Genomic DNA, 18,395 nt, shown 5'->3' with positions numbered 1-18,395 from the left:
TCAGAACTGCTTTTGCTGTATCCCATATGTTTTGATGTTTTCATTTTCATTTGCCTCAAGATACTTTTTTTTATATCCCCTTTCATTTCTTCTCCAATACAGTGGCTATTCAGGGGAATGTTTGATTTCCATGTATTTGGGTGTTTCTATTTTCCTCTTGTTACTGATTTCTAGTTTTATACTGTTATGTACAGAGAAGATACTTGGATTTTATTCTTCTTGAATTGGCTAAAACTTGTTTTGTGGCCTAATATATGGTCTGTCCTAGAAAGTGTTCCATGAGTATTCCATGAGTACTCTGCTGTTTTCAAATAGAATGTTCAATATATGTCATTTATGTCCATTTGGTCTATTGTACTGTTCAAATCCACTATTTCCCTATTGGTTAACTTTGGAGAATAGGTGATCTGTCCATTGTTGACAGAGTTTAACAATATTAAAGTCCCCAACCATTCTTGTATTGCTCTTTATTTGTCCTTTTAGCTGTGTTTTTGCTTTATGTATTGCACTGCTCTGATGTTAGGTATGTAAATACTTTTGATTTTTATATCTTCCTGATATATTGATCCCTTTATCATTATATTAATGACCTTGTCTCTTTTTTTCTTTTACCATTTTAAAGTGTTTTTGTGATACAAGTACAGCTACTTCTACTTTTTTTGGTTGCCATTTACTTGAAATATCCTTTCATTCACATACTCTGAGTCTATATGTGTCTTTAAAGCTAATGTAGGTCTCTAGTAGGCAGCATATAGTTGTATTTTTTTTTAAAAAATCCATTCACCCATTCTGTCTTTTGTTTTTAAAGATTTTATTTTTTTATTTATTCATGAAAGACACAGAGCAAGAGAGAGGCAGAGACACAGGCAGAGGGAGAAGCAGGCCCCATCCCATGCAGGGAGCCCGATGTGGGACTTGATCCCGGGTCTCCAGGATCACGCTCCGGGCTGCAGGCGGCGCCAAACCGCTGCACCACCAGGGCTGCCCCCATTCTGTCTTTTGATTAGAGAATTTAATGTGTTTCCATTTAAAGTAATTATTGATAAGAACATTCTACTATTTTGTTAACTGTTTTTTTAATTGTTTTGCAGATCTATTGCTTCCTGTGTATTTACTGTGTGTGTGTGTGTTTGATGTGGCTTGATTATCATGTTCTTTTGTATAATTACTACAGGTGTTTCCCTTGTGGTTACCATGAGGCTTACATAAAATATCTTAAAATTGTAACACTGTTTTAAACCAATATTAACTTCAGTAGAATTCCTACGCTTTGTACTTCTACACTCTAGGTTTTTGATGTTACAGTTCACGTTTCATAGTGTATAACTAATAACAGCTGATTGTAGTTTATTTTTACTCTATTTTTTTAACTTTTAAGTTACAGTTGTAAGTGAACTAAGTATCATCCTGATCATATTACAGAATCCAACTTCGACCATATATTAGCCATTGATAGTGACTTTTACGTTGCCTTCTGTTTTTATGATATTAACTAATATTCTTTTATTTCCAGTTAAATGAACTCATTTGTTTAGCATTTCTCATAATGCACATCTAATGGAGAAACCAACTTTGGTTTGCTCAGGAAAATTTTTCTGTTTCTGAAGGACTGTTTCACCTGATATATTATTCTTGGTTGAGTTTTTTTCTTTCAGTATTTTGAATATGCCATTCCATTATCTTATGGCCTGAAAAGTTTATTGAGAAATCCAGTAATAGTCTTATGGGCTTCCCTTATATGTAACTTCACTACTTCCTTTTGCTGTTTTTGAAATTCTTGCTCTGTCTTTGACTTTTGAGAATTTAATTATAATGTGTCTCAGTGTAGCCCTATTTGAGATAATTTGGGCATCTTTGATTTGGATGTCTATTTCTCTCCCAAGGTTTGAAGTTTTCAGCCATGATTTTTTAAATATACTTTCTGCACCTTTCTCCCTTTTATTCCCCCTCCTTCTGGAATCGTTTCTTTTCATTCACTACCATAAATCCTATGGGCTTTATTCCTTCTTTTCCATTCTTTATTCTTTCTCCTCTGACTAGGTAATTTCAAATGCCACATCCGCCAGGTTGCTGATTGTCCCCCCCCCCCCCTTCTGGATGGTCAAGACTGCTTTTGAAGCTCTGTATGGAATTCTTCAGTTGAGTTACATATTTTTTCACTCTAGAATTTTGTTTCTCTTTGTTGAATTTCCTGTTTATGCATTGCTTTCCTAACTTTGTTTAGTTATCTATGTATTCTTGTAGTTCACAAATCTTAGAATTATCCTGAATTCTCTGACAGTTCATAGATCTCCATTTCTTTAGGATCAGTTATTAGAGATGTCTAGTTCCCTTTGGTGGTGTCCTTGATTGATTTCCTTTCATGATTTTTTTTCATGATCCTTGATTCTTTATGTTGGTATCTATCTACACATTTGAGTATGTGTTCTCTTCTAGACATTGCAGGTTGTTTCTGACTGAGACCGTTCCTCAGCAGTAAGCTCAGTTTTGGTTTTTTGGGCATGTCTGCAGATAATGTCTTTGGGAGGGTGGGGCGCCTGCTATGAGGGTCTATTTTGGGGCAAGGTAACTGTTTGAGTTCTAAGGCTGGTGGTGGGGGTAGAGGGTGTGCACTACTGAAAATAGCTGGTAAGACTGCTGGTTTGGTTCCCTGTCCAAGTGAAGCTATAGGTTGGGCTTCACACTTGCCTGGATTGTCTAGTCAGGCTTATTAGACTGTCAGAACTGGCTACTATGCTCGGCAGAAGGTGGAAGGAACTAGGACTTAGCTCCCCTGTTCTGGTGGGGCAGTGGGATGGAACCCAGGGTCAGCACAGCTCACTGCTTGTGGACCTGAATCAGGCAAGAGCATGCACTGAGTATCATAGTTGGGTGAAGCTACCAATTTTGCTCTGTAGACAGGGAAAGCCACGGGCTGTGCCCTCTGTTCAAGTGCCACTCTAAGCCGGGTTGTTAAATAGGCCATTCAGCATCCCTTATGCTGTGGGAAGGTGCCCTGGTCGGGCGGTCTGGAGGCTGTATGCAGCAATAAGTGGGGTGACCAATTAGTAGGCGATGCATTAGGCTCCCTGCTTGGGCTCAGTGGGAGCAGCAGCTCTAAGGCTGCCAATGCTCTTTATTTTTGGTCTTGACTCAAGTTGACCCAAGCTTCAAGTTCATGTCTGAGCAGGGCTACTGTGTTTGCTCTGGTGGCCATCAGCTCTGTCTACCTACCTCCCAGCTTGGGAGTGGCTGGGTTAGGTAGTGCCCTGATGTTCTTACCAATCTTCCCTGTCAGAGTGGGGTGGAAGCCATATTCCATAGCTGGTGGGGCCATGATCCACGTTCCTGCCTGGGCAGGACTGGAAGAGGTCACTTACAGCAACTCCCAGATTTTCCCAAATAGGCTTTCTGGTCAGGAGTGACTGTGAACCTTGATCCATAGTGGATGGGGCAACAAGTTAATTTGCCTGCCTGGGCAAATCCAAGAAAACTTCGAGAGCATGAAAGAGTACAAAAGGTGGTGTCCCTTGGCCTGGCCTGTGTTCCCTGAGAGCATCTCTGCAGGCCTCTAGGTGTGTGCCAAACCTGAAGCCTAAGATCCAGGACAAACGAAGAGGCTTCTTTCACAGAAATACTGGGATTGTGCTTCAGTTGGCTGTGGATTTAGTGCTCTGGGGGTGGCAGCCTGCAAAGAATTGTCTGATTGTTACAGTCCCATAGGACCTGGGAGTGCACGGCCTGCCCTCCAAGGTCTCTGGAAAGGTTTACAGTCTGCTCTTCAATGTGTATTTAAGGAGAAGCCTGCCCTTCAGGCTCCAGCTGTGATGATAAGCTCACAGGCCTCCTTCACATAATGACTGAGCTCCTGAGGGTGGTGGCTGTTTAAGAACTCTCTCTCCTTTGCTTACAGTCCTGTAGGATACCACAGCCAGGTAATAGAAAGATGTTCCCTGGCAACAGCCATAAAAATCAAATGACCAGACAAAAGAATAGCTTTTTTTTTTTTTTTTTAGAAGATTCTAGTGAGGTGGAATGAGGAGGAGGTAGAGCACAAACATTGCATCCACTGGCCTCCAGTCCCTGAGAACATCTCTCTTGGCCCCTAGATGCATGCCCAACCAGAAGCCTGCCTCTCAGGCCAAACCAACCAGACATGAAGATAGGTCCCATTCTCAGAAACGCTGCTGGTAGGGGCGCCTGGGTGGCTCAGTGGGTTAAGCATCTGCCTTCAGCACAGGTCATGGTTCCATGGTCCTGGGATTGTCAGGCACCCTGCTCAGTGGAGAGCCTGCTTCTCCCTCTCCCTCTGCCCCTCCCCCTGCTCGTGCTCATCCTCTTGCTCTCTCACTCTCTCAAATGAATCTTTAAAAAAAACTGCTGGTTTTCAGTCTTCCATCTGTGCTGTGCTATAGGAGTTGTAGTCTACCAATAACTGTTTCTCCAGTTGTTATGGTCTCTTGAGACCCAGGAATGCAAGTCCCACCCCCCTCGCCCTGGCCTCTAGCGACAAGCTATCAAAGGGTGTCCTATGGGCAGCAGGCATAAAAGTCAGGTCACCAGATGTGAAAATTAGGGCACTAGATGAAGACTGAAACCTTTGATTACTGAGTGTTTTCTTACTGTGTTGGTATGAGGAGCTTAGGGGCATGGGGGTGGAGGGAGAAGCAAGGGCAGATAAGGGGACTCTGGAAATATTCTTCTCTCCTTGAAAACAAATTAGAATTCTCTGTGGGTAGTTTCGGACACTTTCTAGGATCTTAGGCTCATGCAAAGTCTCACCCCACCTGGAAATACTGCCATCTTGTGTAGGTTTTCAAAATCTTGTTGCTAAGTTGTTTTTGAATGATTTCTCCAGGAAAATATTTAGGTTTTATAACCACTAGTTGAACCCTAATTTCTCCACTGTTTTCAAGAATGCCTGGAGTAGGCAAATAAACTTCCCAAAACAGAACACTGCTGCTTCTGTGAGTCTGTAGTTTGACCTGGAAGTCTCTTTCTTCATGCTCATGCCTTTCTTTTTTTTTTTCTCCAGCAAGCACAGTGTGGCCTGGATCTTCGACATATTACCGTGGTGGAGCTTGTAGGTGTGTTCCCAACCCTCATTGGTAGGATAGGAGCAAAGATTATGCCTCCAGCCCTAGCTCTGCAGCTCAGGTAGGTAGAAATTCTGTCCTTAAATTGTACCCCCTAAAATGTGTTTTTGGACCAGATTCCCTGATGTCTTGCTAGTCAGTATTAATGCCAGGTAATCTTCAATGTTTAATGGCTTGTAGTCTGAGAATTCTAGAGCCATGATAATCGGCATGGTGCTGCTTGTCCAAATATATTATGCAGTAGATAATTTCCAGTATTTTCTTCTTTTCCCCTTTAACCGAGGGTCTATGCCTTGTCTTTGTTTTGTTTTTTCTTTCAGCTTGGTGGGGTTGGGGTGGGTAGAGAAGAGGCTGCCAAAAGGACCTATGCAGCCCTTTGTGTTATTGGGAGAGCAGGCATCCAATAAGTTTTTCCAGGCCTGGCCTCTTTTACCTCCATGCTTCCACGACACTTGTCCATTCCTCCATTTTAACAACTATATTTTACTTTGGTAATACTTAGAAAGCTAGAATCATGGTGCTCAGGATGTGAGTTATGGTGCATTAAAAAAGCAGGATTCAGTAGCCAAAAGGTAATTTCAGAACAATCCCAAATATTTACTTCCATCTCTTGACAACCGTGAAAAGGATAATTAGACTAAAGCAAAACTCCTCAAAATCTTCCTTTCTCACCCATCTTCTTTTTCACCCAGTGCAAGGAAGTTGTTTATAGTTGAAGCCCCTACTCTTCTTAGTCTTTAAGAGTCCCAGGCTGATGGTGGCTCCGCCATCTTGTAGCTTCAACATTTCGAACACATGACTTCTGGGTTTCTGCAAAGAGGGCAGACTGTAAAGACAAACCATAGGCTCCTTTTGTGCTTCATGTTGGAAGCCTAAAATTGTTCTCTGCAAGTCCACTGGCTAGAATTCATCACATGGTTGCCATTGAACTCCAAGGCAGGCTGGGAAATGCAGTCTTTCTGTATTCCCAGAAGAAGATAATGAAAGAAGACCTGATGAGCCCCATCACAGGTGTTCAGAGAGGCTCACAGAGATTCCTTGAAAGATTATATGATAGAAGTACATACTTAGCTGGTGATGTTATAGATGGACACAAAAGATTCTTTGTCTATTTCCATCTGCCTTTTAACACCCCCCCCCCCATGTTTTATACCTCTCCATGCCAAAAAGAGTGCCCCATCCATACCAAGGTCAAAAACTCAGAGGCAAGGGATGGAAAAAGAAATGAGGATGCCTGAATTCTCTTTAGTTGGCTGAAAGAGGGAAGGCTGGGTATACTCAAAAGCTTTTATGCTTCCTTTTTTTTTTTTTTTTGGTCCTGCTTCATTCACTAGCTTCTCTCTACAGGTGACATTTTTGAGGTCACTATCAGATCTCCTCAACATCATGGGGCTCATCATGGGGCTCAATCCCAGGACCCTGAGATCATGACCTGAGCCAACATTTGCTGTCCAGTACCTACCATAGTGCCTGGCACCATGTTGGAGTTAAATAAATGGAGGAAATGACTTGAAACTGAAATAGAGGGTATTCTCAACCTTGGAAATAGTAGATCTAAGAGTGTATTTACAGTTCTATTTCAAGTCGAAAACAGCAAAACTCGGGAGAGGATTATGTTGACATCTGAAAATGTATAACAAAAATTCTCAAAATAAGTGTTTGAAGCTGTTGGTAATTTAGAACTATCTGCTCATACCCTGTGTTCATGATTTCTTAAAAACCTGCCACAGAATCTGCTAAATGTTACTCTTTGGATTGCGGATATATAGAGAGGCAATCTTGATAAAATTTTAATGTGATGTGATTTTAAACTATTGAAATTTGAAGATCTGAGTTAAGACAAAAACTTCTGTCATTCAGGTTGTAGATGTGGGGCTACTAGAAACCTCTGCAGGCTGGGAATGATTGAAGAAACAAAGAAGTTGCAAAAATAAATTATGCAGAGCTTCTCAGGCTAGAGCCAGCCTCAGAATCCCCTGGAGCACAGTTAAAACATAGAATGCTGGGCCCCACCCCCACAGTGTCTGCTTCAGTAGGTCTGGGATGGGGCCTGAGAATTTGCACTTCTAGCATGTTCCCAAATGTGGCCGAAACTGCTGGTCCCCTGGCGTAGTGTGTTTTTTTTTTTTTTTTTTTGTGGGTTTTTTAAGATTTTATTTATTTGAGAGACAGCATGAGCAATGGAGAGGAGGCGGAGAGGGAGAAGCAGACTCCCCTCCGAGCAGGGAGCGCATCATGGGGCTCAATCCCAGGACCCTGAGATCATGACCTGAGCTGAAGGCAAATACCCAACCGACTGGGCCTCCCAGGCACCCCTGGCCTACCATTTTACCAAAGGCTTCACGACTTTGAAGTGGATATTTTGCAAAGCAGCCTATAAAAAGAGTCAATCATTACCAGTAGCCAGAAGCTAGTCCAGGTAGATGTCACGCAGAGATGATCTGTCTCATGTGTTGCCTGATGGATTCAGTGTCAGGCCACATGTCCCCTTTATCAGCCCTATCTGTGAGGAATAAGGGACTTGCCAGATGGATGTTTTATCTTTTTCCCTTTGAATTCCACCCTAGAGTCTAGTGCAGATGAAAAGAGCCAATTTAGGCAAAGAATGGGAAGCATGGAAGAAAAGGAGATGCAGAATGCCTGGAGAATCTAAAAATTCTCTTGTCTGGTTAGAATACTATTTTCAAATAGCACTAAAGCCAGGATAAAACAATTAGCAGGCAGCAGCAGTGCCTGGTGTTGCAAAGTCCCCGCCTCCCTGCTTTCTTGCTCTCATGGTTTTTTATTTTTTTAAGATTCATTTATTTTTGTGAGAGAGAGAGAGAGAGAGCAAGTGTGCATGCAAGCAAGCACATGGGGGACAGAGGGGCAGAGGGAGAAGAGAATCTCAAGCGGGCTCCCTGCTGAGTGTGGGGCCTGTCGCAGACTCTACCCCATGACCCTGAGATCATAACCTGGGCTGAAATGGAGAGTCAGACTCTTAACTGACTGAGCCACTTGGGTGCCCCTACTCTGTTTTTTAGAGATGAAGGTATGGGCAAATTCACGTTCTCTAGAGTAAGTTCCCAGCAATTGCAAGGGTGGTAGGGACAAAGAATGCCATTATTTTAATATTCATTTTATTTGGGGGGTATAATTGACACTATACAAATATACAACTTAGTGATTCAATATTTGTACTGCAAAATGATCATCATGCTAAGGCTAGTTAACATCCATCACCATAGATAGTCATATTTTTTCCTTGTGAAATTTTAGGATTTACTCTTAGCTACTTTCAAATCTGTAATGTGGTATTATTAACTATAACCACCAAGCTGTATGTTAATCCCCATGACTTACATCTAGAAGTCACCTTTTAACCCCCTTCACACATTTTACCCACCCCTAACCTCCTGCCTCTGGCAACCACTAATATGACCTGTATATCTATGAATATTTTTTGTTTGTTGTTTTAGATTCTGCATGTAAGTAACACCATATGGTATTTGTCCTCTGATATATTACACTTAGGATAATGTCCTGTAAGGTCCATCCATATTGTCACAAATGGCAACATTTAATTCTTTTATATGGCTGAGTAATATTTTATCATGTGTACTATATTGTCTTTATCCATTTGCCCATCAATGGACACTTACATTGCTCCCATCTCTTGGCTATTGTAAATAATGCTGGAGTAAAGATAAGGGTAGTGTGTATATCTTTTCAAGTTTTTAAAAATTTCTTCAGATAAATACCCCAAAGTGGAATTGGACAATCATATAGTTGTTAATTTTTTGAGGAATATCCATACTGTTTTCCAAAGTGGCTGCACCAACTGATTTTTCTCCACATCCTAACACGTTTTTTTCAAGATTTAGTAATTTTAGAGAGAGCAGGGGTGGGGGAGCAGGGAAAGGGAAACTCTTAAGCAGACTCCCCACTGAGTATGGAGCCCAATGAGAGGTTTAATCTCATGACCTGAGCCAACACCAAGAGTCAGATGCTTAACTGACTGCACCACCCAGGTGCCCCACCAACACTTACTTTTTTGTCTTTCAAATGCTAGCCATTCTAACAAGACTGGGGTGATATTTCACTGTGGTTTTGATTTCCACTTACCTGATTAGTGATGTTGAGCTTCTTTTCATGGATTTGATGGCCATCTGTATGTCTTTTGTGGGAAAACATCTATGCATCTTCTCTGCCTATTTTTAATTTTGTGTTTGTTACTGAGTTGTATGAGCTCTTTATTACATATTTTGTATATTAGCCTCTTCTCCAATATGAGTTGTGACTATTTTCTCCAAGTTAGTAAGTTGCTTTTTCATTTTGTTAATAATTGCCTGTGCAGAAATTTTTTGATTTATTCCCACTTATTTTTACTTTTGTTGCTTTTATTTTTGATATCCAAAAAATCATCACATTGATGATGGATTTACTGATTATATATTCTCTATGTTATGGTTTCAGGTCCTACATTCAAGTCTTTAAGCCATTTTTGAGTTTATTTTTGCATGCAGTGTATGAAAATGTTCCAATTTTCCCAAAATTACTGACAAAATTGTCCTTTCCCCATTGTGAATTCTTGTATCTTTTGTCATAAACTAATTGACCATATAAGGTGGGTTTATTTCTGGGATTCCTATTCTGTTCTACTGATCTGTGTATCTACCATATTGTTTTGATTATCATAGCTTTGTAATATAGTTTGAAATCAAGGAGTATAATGCCTCCAGCTTTGTTGTTGCTTCTCAAAATTGTTTTAGCTATTCAGCATCTCTTCTGCTTCCATACAAATTCAAGGATTTTTTTGTTCTATTTCTATGAAAAATAGAATTTCTATAGGTATTGCATTGAATCTGTATATTGGTTTGGATAGTATGGACATTTTAGCAATATTACAATTCATGAGCATGGAATATCTATTTTTTTTGTGTATCATCTTCAGTTCCATTCATATCTTACAGATTCCAGTGTTCAAGTCTTTTACCTCCTTAAAAGTGATTTTCTTTCTGATAATTATTGTATAGAAATGCAGAAGATTTTTGTATCTTGATTTTTTTTTTTTTGTATCCTGTAATGTAACATTACTGAATTCATTTACTCTAACACTTTCTTGGTGCAATCTTTAGGATTTTCATTTATATATAATGTCCTCTGCAAATAGTGACAGTTTTAATACTTCCTTTCCAATTTGAATGCCTTCTATTTATTATTCTTTCCTAATTGCTGTGGGTAGGATTTCTAATACAATGCGAATAATAGTGAGAGTGGTCATCCTTGTCTTGTTCCTGACCTTACTGGAAAGATCTTCAGCTTTTTGACATCAAGTATGATGTTAGATGTGGGCTTCTTGTCATATATGACCTCTGTATGTTGAGGTATGTTTCCTCTATATTTTGTTGAGGGTTTTCATCACAGATGGTGTTGAATTTTACAAATGGTTTTTCTGCATTTGTTGATGAGCATATTATTTTTATCCTTCATTTTGTGAATGTGGTATATCACGTTGATTAACAGATGTTGAAACATCCTTGAATCCCTGAAAGAAATCCCACTTGAGCATAGTTAATGATCCATTTAATGTATTGTTGAATTCATCTTGCTAGTGTTTTGTTGAAGATTTTTGTAATTATGTTCATTAGGGATATTGGGCTTTTCTTGTAGTGTCTTGTGTCTTAATCTGGTTTTGGTACCAGGGAAATGCTGGCCTCATAAAATAAGCTTGGTAGTGTTCCCTCCTCTTCCATTTTTAAAAATGGTTTGAAAGGATTCTTATTAATCTTCTTTGAATGTTTAAGTCACCAGTGAAGCTGTGTGGACCTGGTCTTCTGTTTGGTGGGAAGTTTTTAAATTACTGGTTCAATCTCCTTACTAGAAGTTGGTGTATTCAGATATTCTGTTTGTTTATGATTCAGTTGGGAAGGTTATATGTTTCTAAGATTTTATACATTTCTAGGTTGTCTAATTTGTTAGCATATTATTAATAGTAGTATATGATTTGAATTCCTGCATTCCTATGGTATCAGATGTAACCTCTCCTCTTTCATGTCTGATTTTACTTGAGCCCCCTCCTTTTGTTGGTAAATCTAGCTAAAGGTTAGTCAATAATTGCTATCTTTTTTCATTGCTCTTAACTTTACTTCCTTCTTTTTTGGCCTTCACTTGTTCTTTTATCTGGTTGAGGTGTAAACTTAGGTTAGTTACTTGTTTTTTTTTTCTTACTTGAGGTGGGCATTTATCATTATGAACTTATCTTAGAACTGTTCTTGTTACATTCCATGAGTTTTAGTATATTTTTTTGTCTCAAGGTATTTGGTTAATGAATTTTTTTTAGAGAACAAACTAACACAAAGTATTATATGTTATAAAAGGGTACTGATCACATGAAACATTCCAGAATAGATCACATATTGGGTCATAAAACATGGTATGACTGATATTTTTGAATTTGTTGAACTTGTATCTGTTCTGACCACAACACTATGAAGTTAGAAGTCAATCACAAGAAAAAATCTGGAAAGACAAATACATAGAGGTTAAAGAACATGCTACTAAACCAGGAGAGGGTCAACCAGGAAATCAAAGAATAAACAAAGTACATAGAAACAAAGGAAAATGAAACACAATGGTTCAAAACCTTAAGAATGTAGTAAAAGCAGTTCTAAAAGGGAAGTTCATGGCAATACAGGCCTACCTCAAGAAGTGAGAAAAATCTCAACCTGATGTTACACCTAAAGGAGCTAGAAAAAGAACAAAACCCCAAAGAAGCAGAAGGAAAGAAATAATAAAGATTATAGCAGAATAGATGACATAGAAACTACAAGACCAATAGAACAGGTCAGTATAACCAGGAGCTGGTTCTTTGAAAAAATTAATAAAGTTGATAAACCTCTAGCCATACTTCTGAAGGAAAAAAAACTCAGATAAAATCACAAATGAGAGTAGAGATCACAACCAACACCACAGAAACACAATTATAAGAGAATATTATGAAAAATAATATGCCAACAAATTGGACAACCTAGAAGAAAAGGTGAAATTCCTAGAAACATAAAACATACCAAAACTGAAACAGGGAGAAATAGAAAATGTGAACAGATTGATTACCAGCAAAGAAATTGAGCCAGTAATAATAATTAAAAAAAACCCACAACAAACAAAAGTCCAGGGCCAGAGAGCTTCACAGGTGTATTCCACCAACATTTAAAGAAGAGTTAATACCTAGTCTTCTCAAACTATTCCAAAAAAAAAAAAAAAAATAGAAAGGGAAGGAAAACTTCCAAATTCATTGTGAAAGACCAGCATTACCCTGATACTGAAACCAGATAAAGACACCACAAAAAAGAGAACTACAGGCCAATATCTCTGAACACAGATATAGAAATCCTCAGCAAAATACTAGCAAACCTATTCCAACAACACATTTAAAGAATCCTTCACCACCATCAAGTGGGATTTATTCCTGGGTTGCAAGGATGGTTCAACAGTCACGAAGTAATCAATGTGATACATCACATCAATAAGAGAAAAGATAAGAACCATATGATCCTCTCAGATGCAGAAAGACATCTGACAAAGTACACCATCCATTCATAATTAAAATCCTCAACAAAGTAGGGTTAGAGGGAACATACCTCAACATAATAAAGGCCATCTATGAAAAACCCACAGTGAACATCATCCTTAATAGGGGGAAACTGAGAGCTTTTTCCTCTAAGGTCAGAAACAAGACAAGGATGTACACTCTGGCTACACTCTTACTCAACATATTACTGGAAGTACTAGCCACGGCAATCAAACATCAGAAAGAAATGTATCCACATCAGTAAAGAAGAGGTAAAACTTCCCCTGTTTGCAGATGACCTGATACTCCATATAGAAAGCCTGAAAGACTCTACCAACAAATGGCTAGAACTGATAAATGAATTCAGTAAAGTCCAAGGATATGAAAAAATCAATGTACAGAAACCCATTGTATTTCTAAATACCAATAATGAAGCAGTAGAAAGAGAAATTAAGAAAAACTGTCTTCTCCATTGTTATATCCACAGAGGGGAAGAGATGGACGTTGAAAGAGAGACAGGGACAGAAATGGAGTGAGAGGCACGTAGAGAGGGGTAGGGGGGGAAGAAGGCGAGAGAGGAGGAGGGTGGAAGATGGGACAAAGACTGAGACCTAGAGAGAGAGAGAGAGAGCTACAGAGGTAGAAGGACACCAACATGGAGAGACACACAGAGAAAGGGAGGCAAAAAGAGAGAAACAGAGGGAGAGAGAAAGAGAAGGATAAAAGGGAGAAGGGGATGGAGCAAAGGAGAGACACACATAGAGAAGGAGAGGGAAAGGGGGAGAGAAATGAGGAACAAGAGTGTGGAGGACAGATGGAGAGAGGGCGAGAGATGGACAGAGCTGGAGGGCAGGAGAGCTTGAGTGTGCAAGACAGGGAGCAAGGAAAAGATGGAGAGAGAAAAACAGTGCCCCCCAGCTTTAGGAGACAGGATAGCACAAAGATGGCACCTGCTGGCTGGAGTGTAAAGCAGCGGCCCACAGCCCAAAAACAGAAAAAAGGTGGCTTCCACTGACTTTAGCAAGACAGAGATAGAGTGTGAAAATGGTACCCACCAACCTTGGTCCCTGGAGACTCACCCTCAGGCCTCTGACCTTCAGTCACATGCTTAAAAATGATCCAAGGAGCCTCTTCCACCTGACGTCTGGGGTGCTTTTCAAATGGCTGCTTCTGGGCTGCACTTTGGGGTGAGTTCGCATGTTGAGCCCTGTTAAGCATCATTTCTCAGTTTACCACAGACCTGCGAGTCTCACAGGCTTCAGCCCTATTAGTCTTCAAAGCTAGGTGTTTGGGGGCTCTCTCATGTGCATGTCTCAAAGGACAGGGTTCCCTAAGTGGGGTGGGCTTGCTTTGATCCTCAGGGAGAAGCTCCAGGTTTTCAGTTCCCTCTTGTGTGTCATGATGCCAGGTGTGTGGATTGTGTGGTGAGACTGTGTCTCGGCTTTTCCTACCCACTTGGATGTGGCTCATTTCCTGATACGCGGAAGTCACTCTGCCTGGTTTTGTTTTTGTTTTGTTTTTTCAGAGGAACTTGTGTCCAGGGGAGGAGGTGAGTTCAGGATCCTTTTCCATTGCCATCATAAAATGGAACATCCCGTGGTATTTTTTGAGTCTACAGAGTTTTCTAGAAGATTCTCCAGGAGGATCTCATTCTGGTCTGATGACAGGCATTTATGTGACTCCAACACACTGCTGGCACCACCCCTTAACCTGTGGGGTGCCCCACCATCTACCCCCAAGATTTCTGTGGTCTCTCGGCCATGGTGGGATACATTCCAGTGACTTGATAGCATGCTGGCCTGAATACTCATTTCTTGCCCTGGTAGTTTTTCTTTATATTCTGTTAAGGCAAGAGGCTCACACGAGGAATGTGTGCGGTAGCAGGTGGTGGCAACATGGGAGATTTCCACCCTAGGCTCAGGAGCACTAGAACGTCAAATGCTCCAATTCCTCATTGGTTACCCTTTCCCTTAGGCCACAACATTGCTTGGCCTTTTTTTCCCCTCCAGACCAGCTTTCTTTTCTACTCCTGTTTTCTGGGACCCACTGCCCTAGGACATCCCCCTCTCCCTCAGACCTAAATATTCTTCATTTTAAGAATGCGGAGAAGTTTTTCTCTGCATTTTTGACTCACTTCGTGGTCTACAAACACTCCATTAATGCATTTCTGGGTCATCTACTTCCCTCTTATATCTCAGGAGACCTGCTGGAGATACTTTAATGTCGTCTTTCTTTTTCTTTCTAGTCACTAGCATGGAATTAGCAATTTAGCTTCCTATGGAGATAAAGTAGAAATTATTCCCATCTTCCCTGAAACTCCCCTTAAAGGCAGAGGAAAGTACAGTCAGTTCGGATTCGGAGTAGTGAATATTTTTCTTTTGATCCTTTCATGGGGAGAAAAATATTTCACTTTAAATACAGATGGCATTGTATAGTCTGCCTTACATGTAATTGCTAGATAACGAAATTAAAAAATAAACCCACTCAATCTCCATTTTATTTTTCAATGGGCTCAGGTGGTCAGCTTGTTTGCTTTCTCTGGCTTATTTCATCTAAATATTTCTGTTGATATAAAAATCATTTTACACAATATACCTTCTAGTGTGGTAGAAAAAAATCAGACTTTTGAAACTTTGAATTTGGGGAAAATTATTTGAGTCATACTTAACCAAGTTAATATACCTAGAGTGTAGAGTAAGTTTAATCTGCTCTAATGGTGCAGTCCTGAGCTGGCTACCGAATAAGCCAGCATGGGCCAGAACTATAGTGTTTCTCAACCTTAGTACTATTGAATTTGGGGCTAATTCTTTGTGGGGGAGGCTTTCCTGTGGGTTGTAGTAGATTCAGCAGCATCCCTGGCCTCTACTCACAAGAGGCCAGAAGCACCATTTCACTGTGACAATGAAAACTGTGTCCAGACATAGGGCAAGATCCTCCCTATTAACCACTGACCTAGTTCCAGGATGTACATAGTTGTGCAAACCTAGTCTGCAAATTTGGGTTGACGACAGTGTAATGCACAAAATCTGCTAGTATTGTTGTACCTACCGGCACACAGCTCCAAGGCAGGCCCGGTGTCTTCCTGATTATAAAGTAGTACTACTTAATCCTTCATATGCATACCAGTCATCTGGGGATCTTGCTAATAATGCAGATTTTAATTCAGTAGGTTTGGGATGGAGGATGGGATTCTCATTTCTAATAAGTTTCCGTGTGATGCTATTTGTCCAAGCATCATACTTTGAGTAGCAAGGGTCTTGAGATGAGTAAGTCTGTGGAAATAAGCCTTTCTCTACACACAGTATCACTCTAGGGCTCTGGTTGGTCCAGCAGAAGCCTTGGGAGTCAGGTTTGACAGTCTTCTCTTTGTCTGTCCTAGGTTGTTGCTGCGCATCCCACTCTACTCCTTCAGTACGGTGCTAGTGGATAAGCATGGTATGGACAAGGAGCGCTATGTCTCCCTGGTGATGCCTGTGGCTCTCTTCAACCTGATTGATACTTTCCCCTTGAGAAAAGAGGAGATGGTCCTGCAAGCTGAAATGGGCCAGACCTGTAACACCTGATGTGATGGTTCCTCTCTTGGCAGCTCCTCTTCTCATTCTACAGAGTGCTATGCACACGGAAAGGCCTTAAAAATATCCTTGATGTACAGATTTTTATTTGTAATTTTTAAAGTCTATTTTAATATGAGCTTTCTTTGCACTTAAAAATTATCATGATGCTTTTTGTACTTTGAAGTGTACCCCAAAAGTGATGAATATAGTATGTACTCTTTTTCTTTATTCCATCATGGCTGGTTAATTTTAGAGAAACTAGAAACAACAACCATACACATGCTTTCACTGTGTTATTCAATGTAACACATAACTTCTACTTTGTTTTTTGTATAAAACATATTAATAAAATATTTTGGAGCAAATTTATTAAAACTTATTTAGTGTTTTAAGCACAGGCCATACTTAGTGTGGTCAGTGGTTTTTAGGACTGTGATTTTTAAAAAAAAATTTATCCCTAGGAACTAGCAACTTATGTTTTTTTAAGATTTTATATATTTAATTGAGAGAGATCAGAGGGAAAAGAGGAAGAAGCAGACTCACTGTTGAGCAGGAAGCCTGATGCGGGGCTCTATCCCAGGACCCTGAGATCATGACCTGAGCCGAAGGCAGATGCTTAACTGACTGAGCCATCCAGGTGCCCCAGGACTGTGATTCTTAGCTGTGTTTTAGGAATGGAAAAATGTAATTACTTTTGTTAGGAGGAGCTGGGCTGGGAGACCTGTCCTTTCAGGTCCTAGAGTAGCAACAAGCCAAAAATTAAAGAGTTAAGCCTTTAATTGCTAACTGTGATAGCATAAACAAAAGGCTAAAACCAGAGCAACCCCAGTTCTTCCCTTTTGTTTTTTCCCCAATGGACCACTGTTACCAAAGGTCAGGTGGAGTGTCAAAGACATGGGGTTGTCACCTTGTTGAAGGAAGTCCATGGAACCCTCTAGTTAAAGATAGCCCCTACCAGGTCACATCCAAAGCCACAAGTGCTAAACACAAACTTACCCCCACTCTGCCACCACCTTTTCTTCCCAGTAGCTTTATGTGTGCACTCAACCTTAGCAAGTCAGCTCCCATAGGAGAAACCAAAAACATGGGCTGTAGCAGTACTTTCTGGCCAAAAAACTGCCTAACAACGAACCAGTTGAACTATTAGAATCAAAGTAAACAGATGTTGGGAAGTAGAAGAATCCTGAGCTCGCTTCTTCCTGTGGGCACACTGAGGCATCAATTACATGTATATAACTAATGCTGAAAATTACCTAAAGATTGGCAGAACAGACCTACAGCTAGTCAGAGAGAGAAGGCCATTTCAAAAAGGGTAAGAGGAATGGAGATGTGCTTGGGAACCAATCCTCTGACACAGCTAACCAAACTTGGAGGAGCAAAACAATGAGACCCCACACCAGGCACCCCTGGCACTGGGAACCTGCACTGGGAAGACAAGTACCCATGATGTCTGGCTATGGAAACTACTGGGGCTTAACTCCGGAAGAGCGCAAGGGTGATAGGAAACCAAGTTCTTTCCCTTAAAGAGTCAACATATTAAATAATGGCCCAAGACACAGCACAGAAATAACAGTTTGATAAGCGCCTGGGGTATACATGAAGGAGGTTTATCAACTAATCTTAGAATGTGCATCAGAGGAGCAGAGATCTGCAGGAGATTCCTCTGAAACAAAAGTACTGGTGGGTCCCATTTTTCTTGTTCTTCCCCAGCCCTAGATGCTTATGGGATCCAGTTCTAGTACTCTCCATCTATCTTGTTAGTATTGCATGCTTCCACCCTGGCCATCTCCTGTACAACCACCCTATTCAACCTGCCAGCCTCCAAAGTGACTCCTGCCCTGCCTCATTTGGCAGGTAGCCCTGGCCAGGGCTGGCACCACTCCAATGTGATTGCTGCTACCATACCAGCACACTCACAGCTCTAGCAGCCAGATCTTTTAGCTGTCTGTTCATGGGGCAAGCCCTGCCCTTTGGTGCACCTGCAGCTGTATCAGAAAGGCTAATTGCAAACAGCTAAGGCTGATTAATTTCCTTGCCCATGAAAGGGCCTGTGGTGACTGCAGCCAGACATCTCAACAGCACAGGGACCAACCCTGCCTAATGCATTCACAGTAGGGAAAGCAGGTTATTGCAGACAGCTGGGCTGGAGACAATCATGGCTCAGCCACAACAGAAGGGTGCACACAGCTGACAAAGGATACCCCGAGAATGCTT

General features: G+C 40.8%; 1 protein-coding gene across 2 annotated transcripts in view; it reads left to right on the top strand.

The window, feature by feature from the left end:
* Positions 1 to 16,546, top strand: part of SRPX (sushi repeat containing protein X-linked) — a 111,116-nt gene extending 94,570 nt beyond the window's left edge. For both annotated transcript variants that reach the window (XM_072744568.1, XM_072744567.1), the window contains 2 exons: positions 5,015 to 5,136; positions 16,007 to 16,546. In XM_072744568.1, coding sequence (XP_072600669.1) covers positions 5,015 to 5,136; positions 16,007 to 16,190 — 306 coding nt within the window. In that variant the 3' untranslated portion in view covers positions 16,191 to 16,546. The remainder of the gene's footprint in view (positions 1 to 5,014; positions 5,137 to 16,006) is intronic.
* The last annotated feature ends 1,849 nt before the right edge of the window (positions 16,547 to 18,395 follow it).

This window comes from Vulpes vulpes, chromosome X (genome assembly GCF_048418805.1).
Source record: "Vulpes vulpes isolate BD-2025 chromosome X, VulVul3, whole genome shotgun sequence".
In the NCBI taxonomy this organism is placed as follows: domain Eukaryota; kingdom Metazoa; phylum Chordata; class Mammalia; order Carnivora; family Canidae; genus Vulpes; species Vulpes vulpes.
This window is presented reverse-complemented; position numbering and strand designations above follow the sequence as displayed.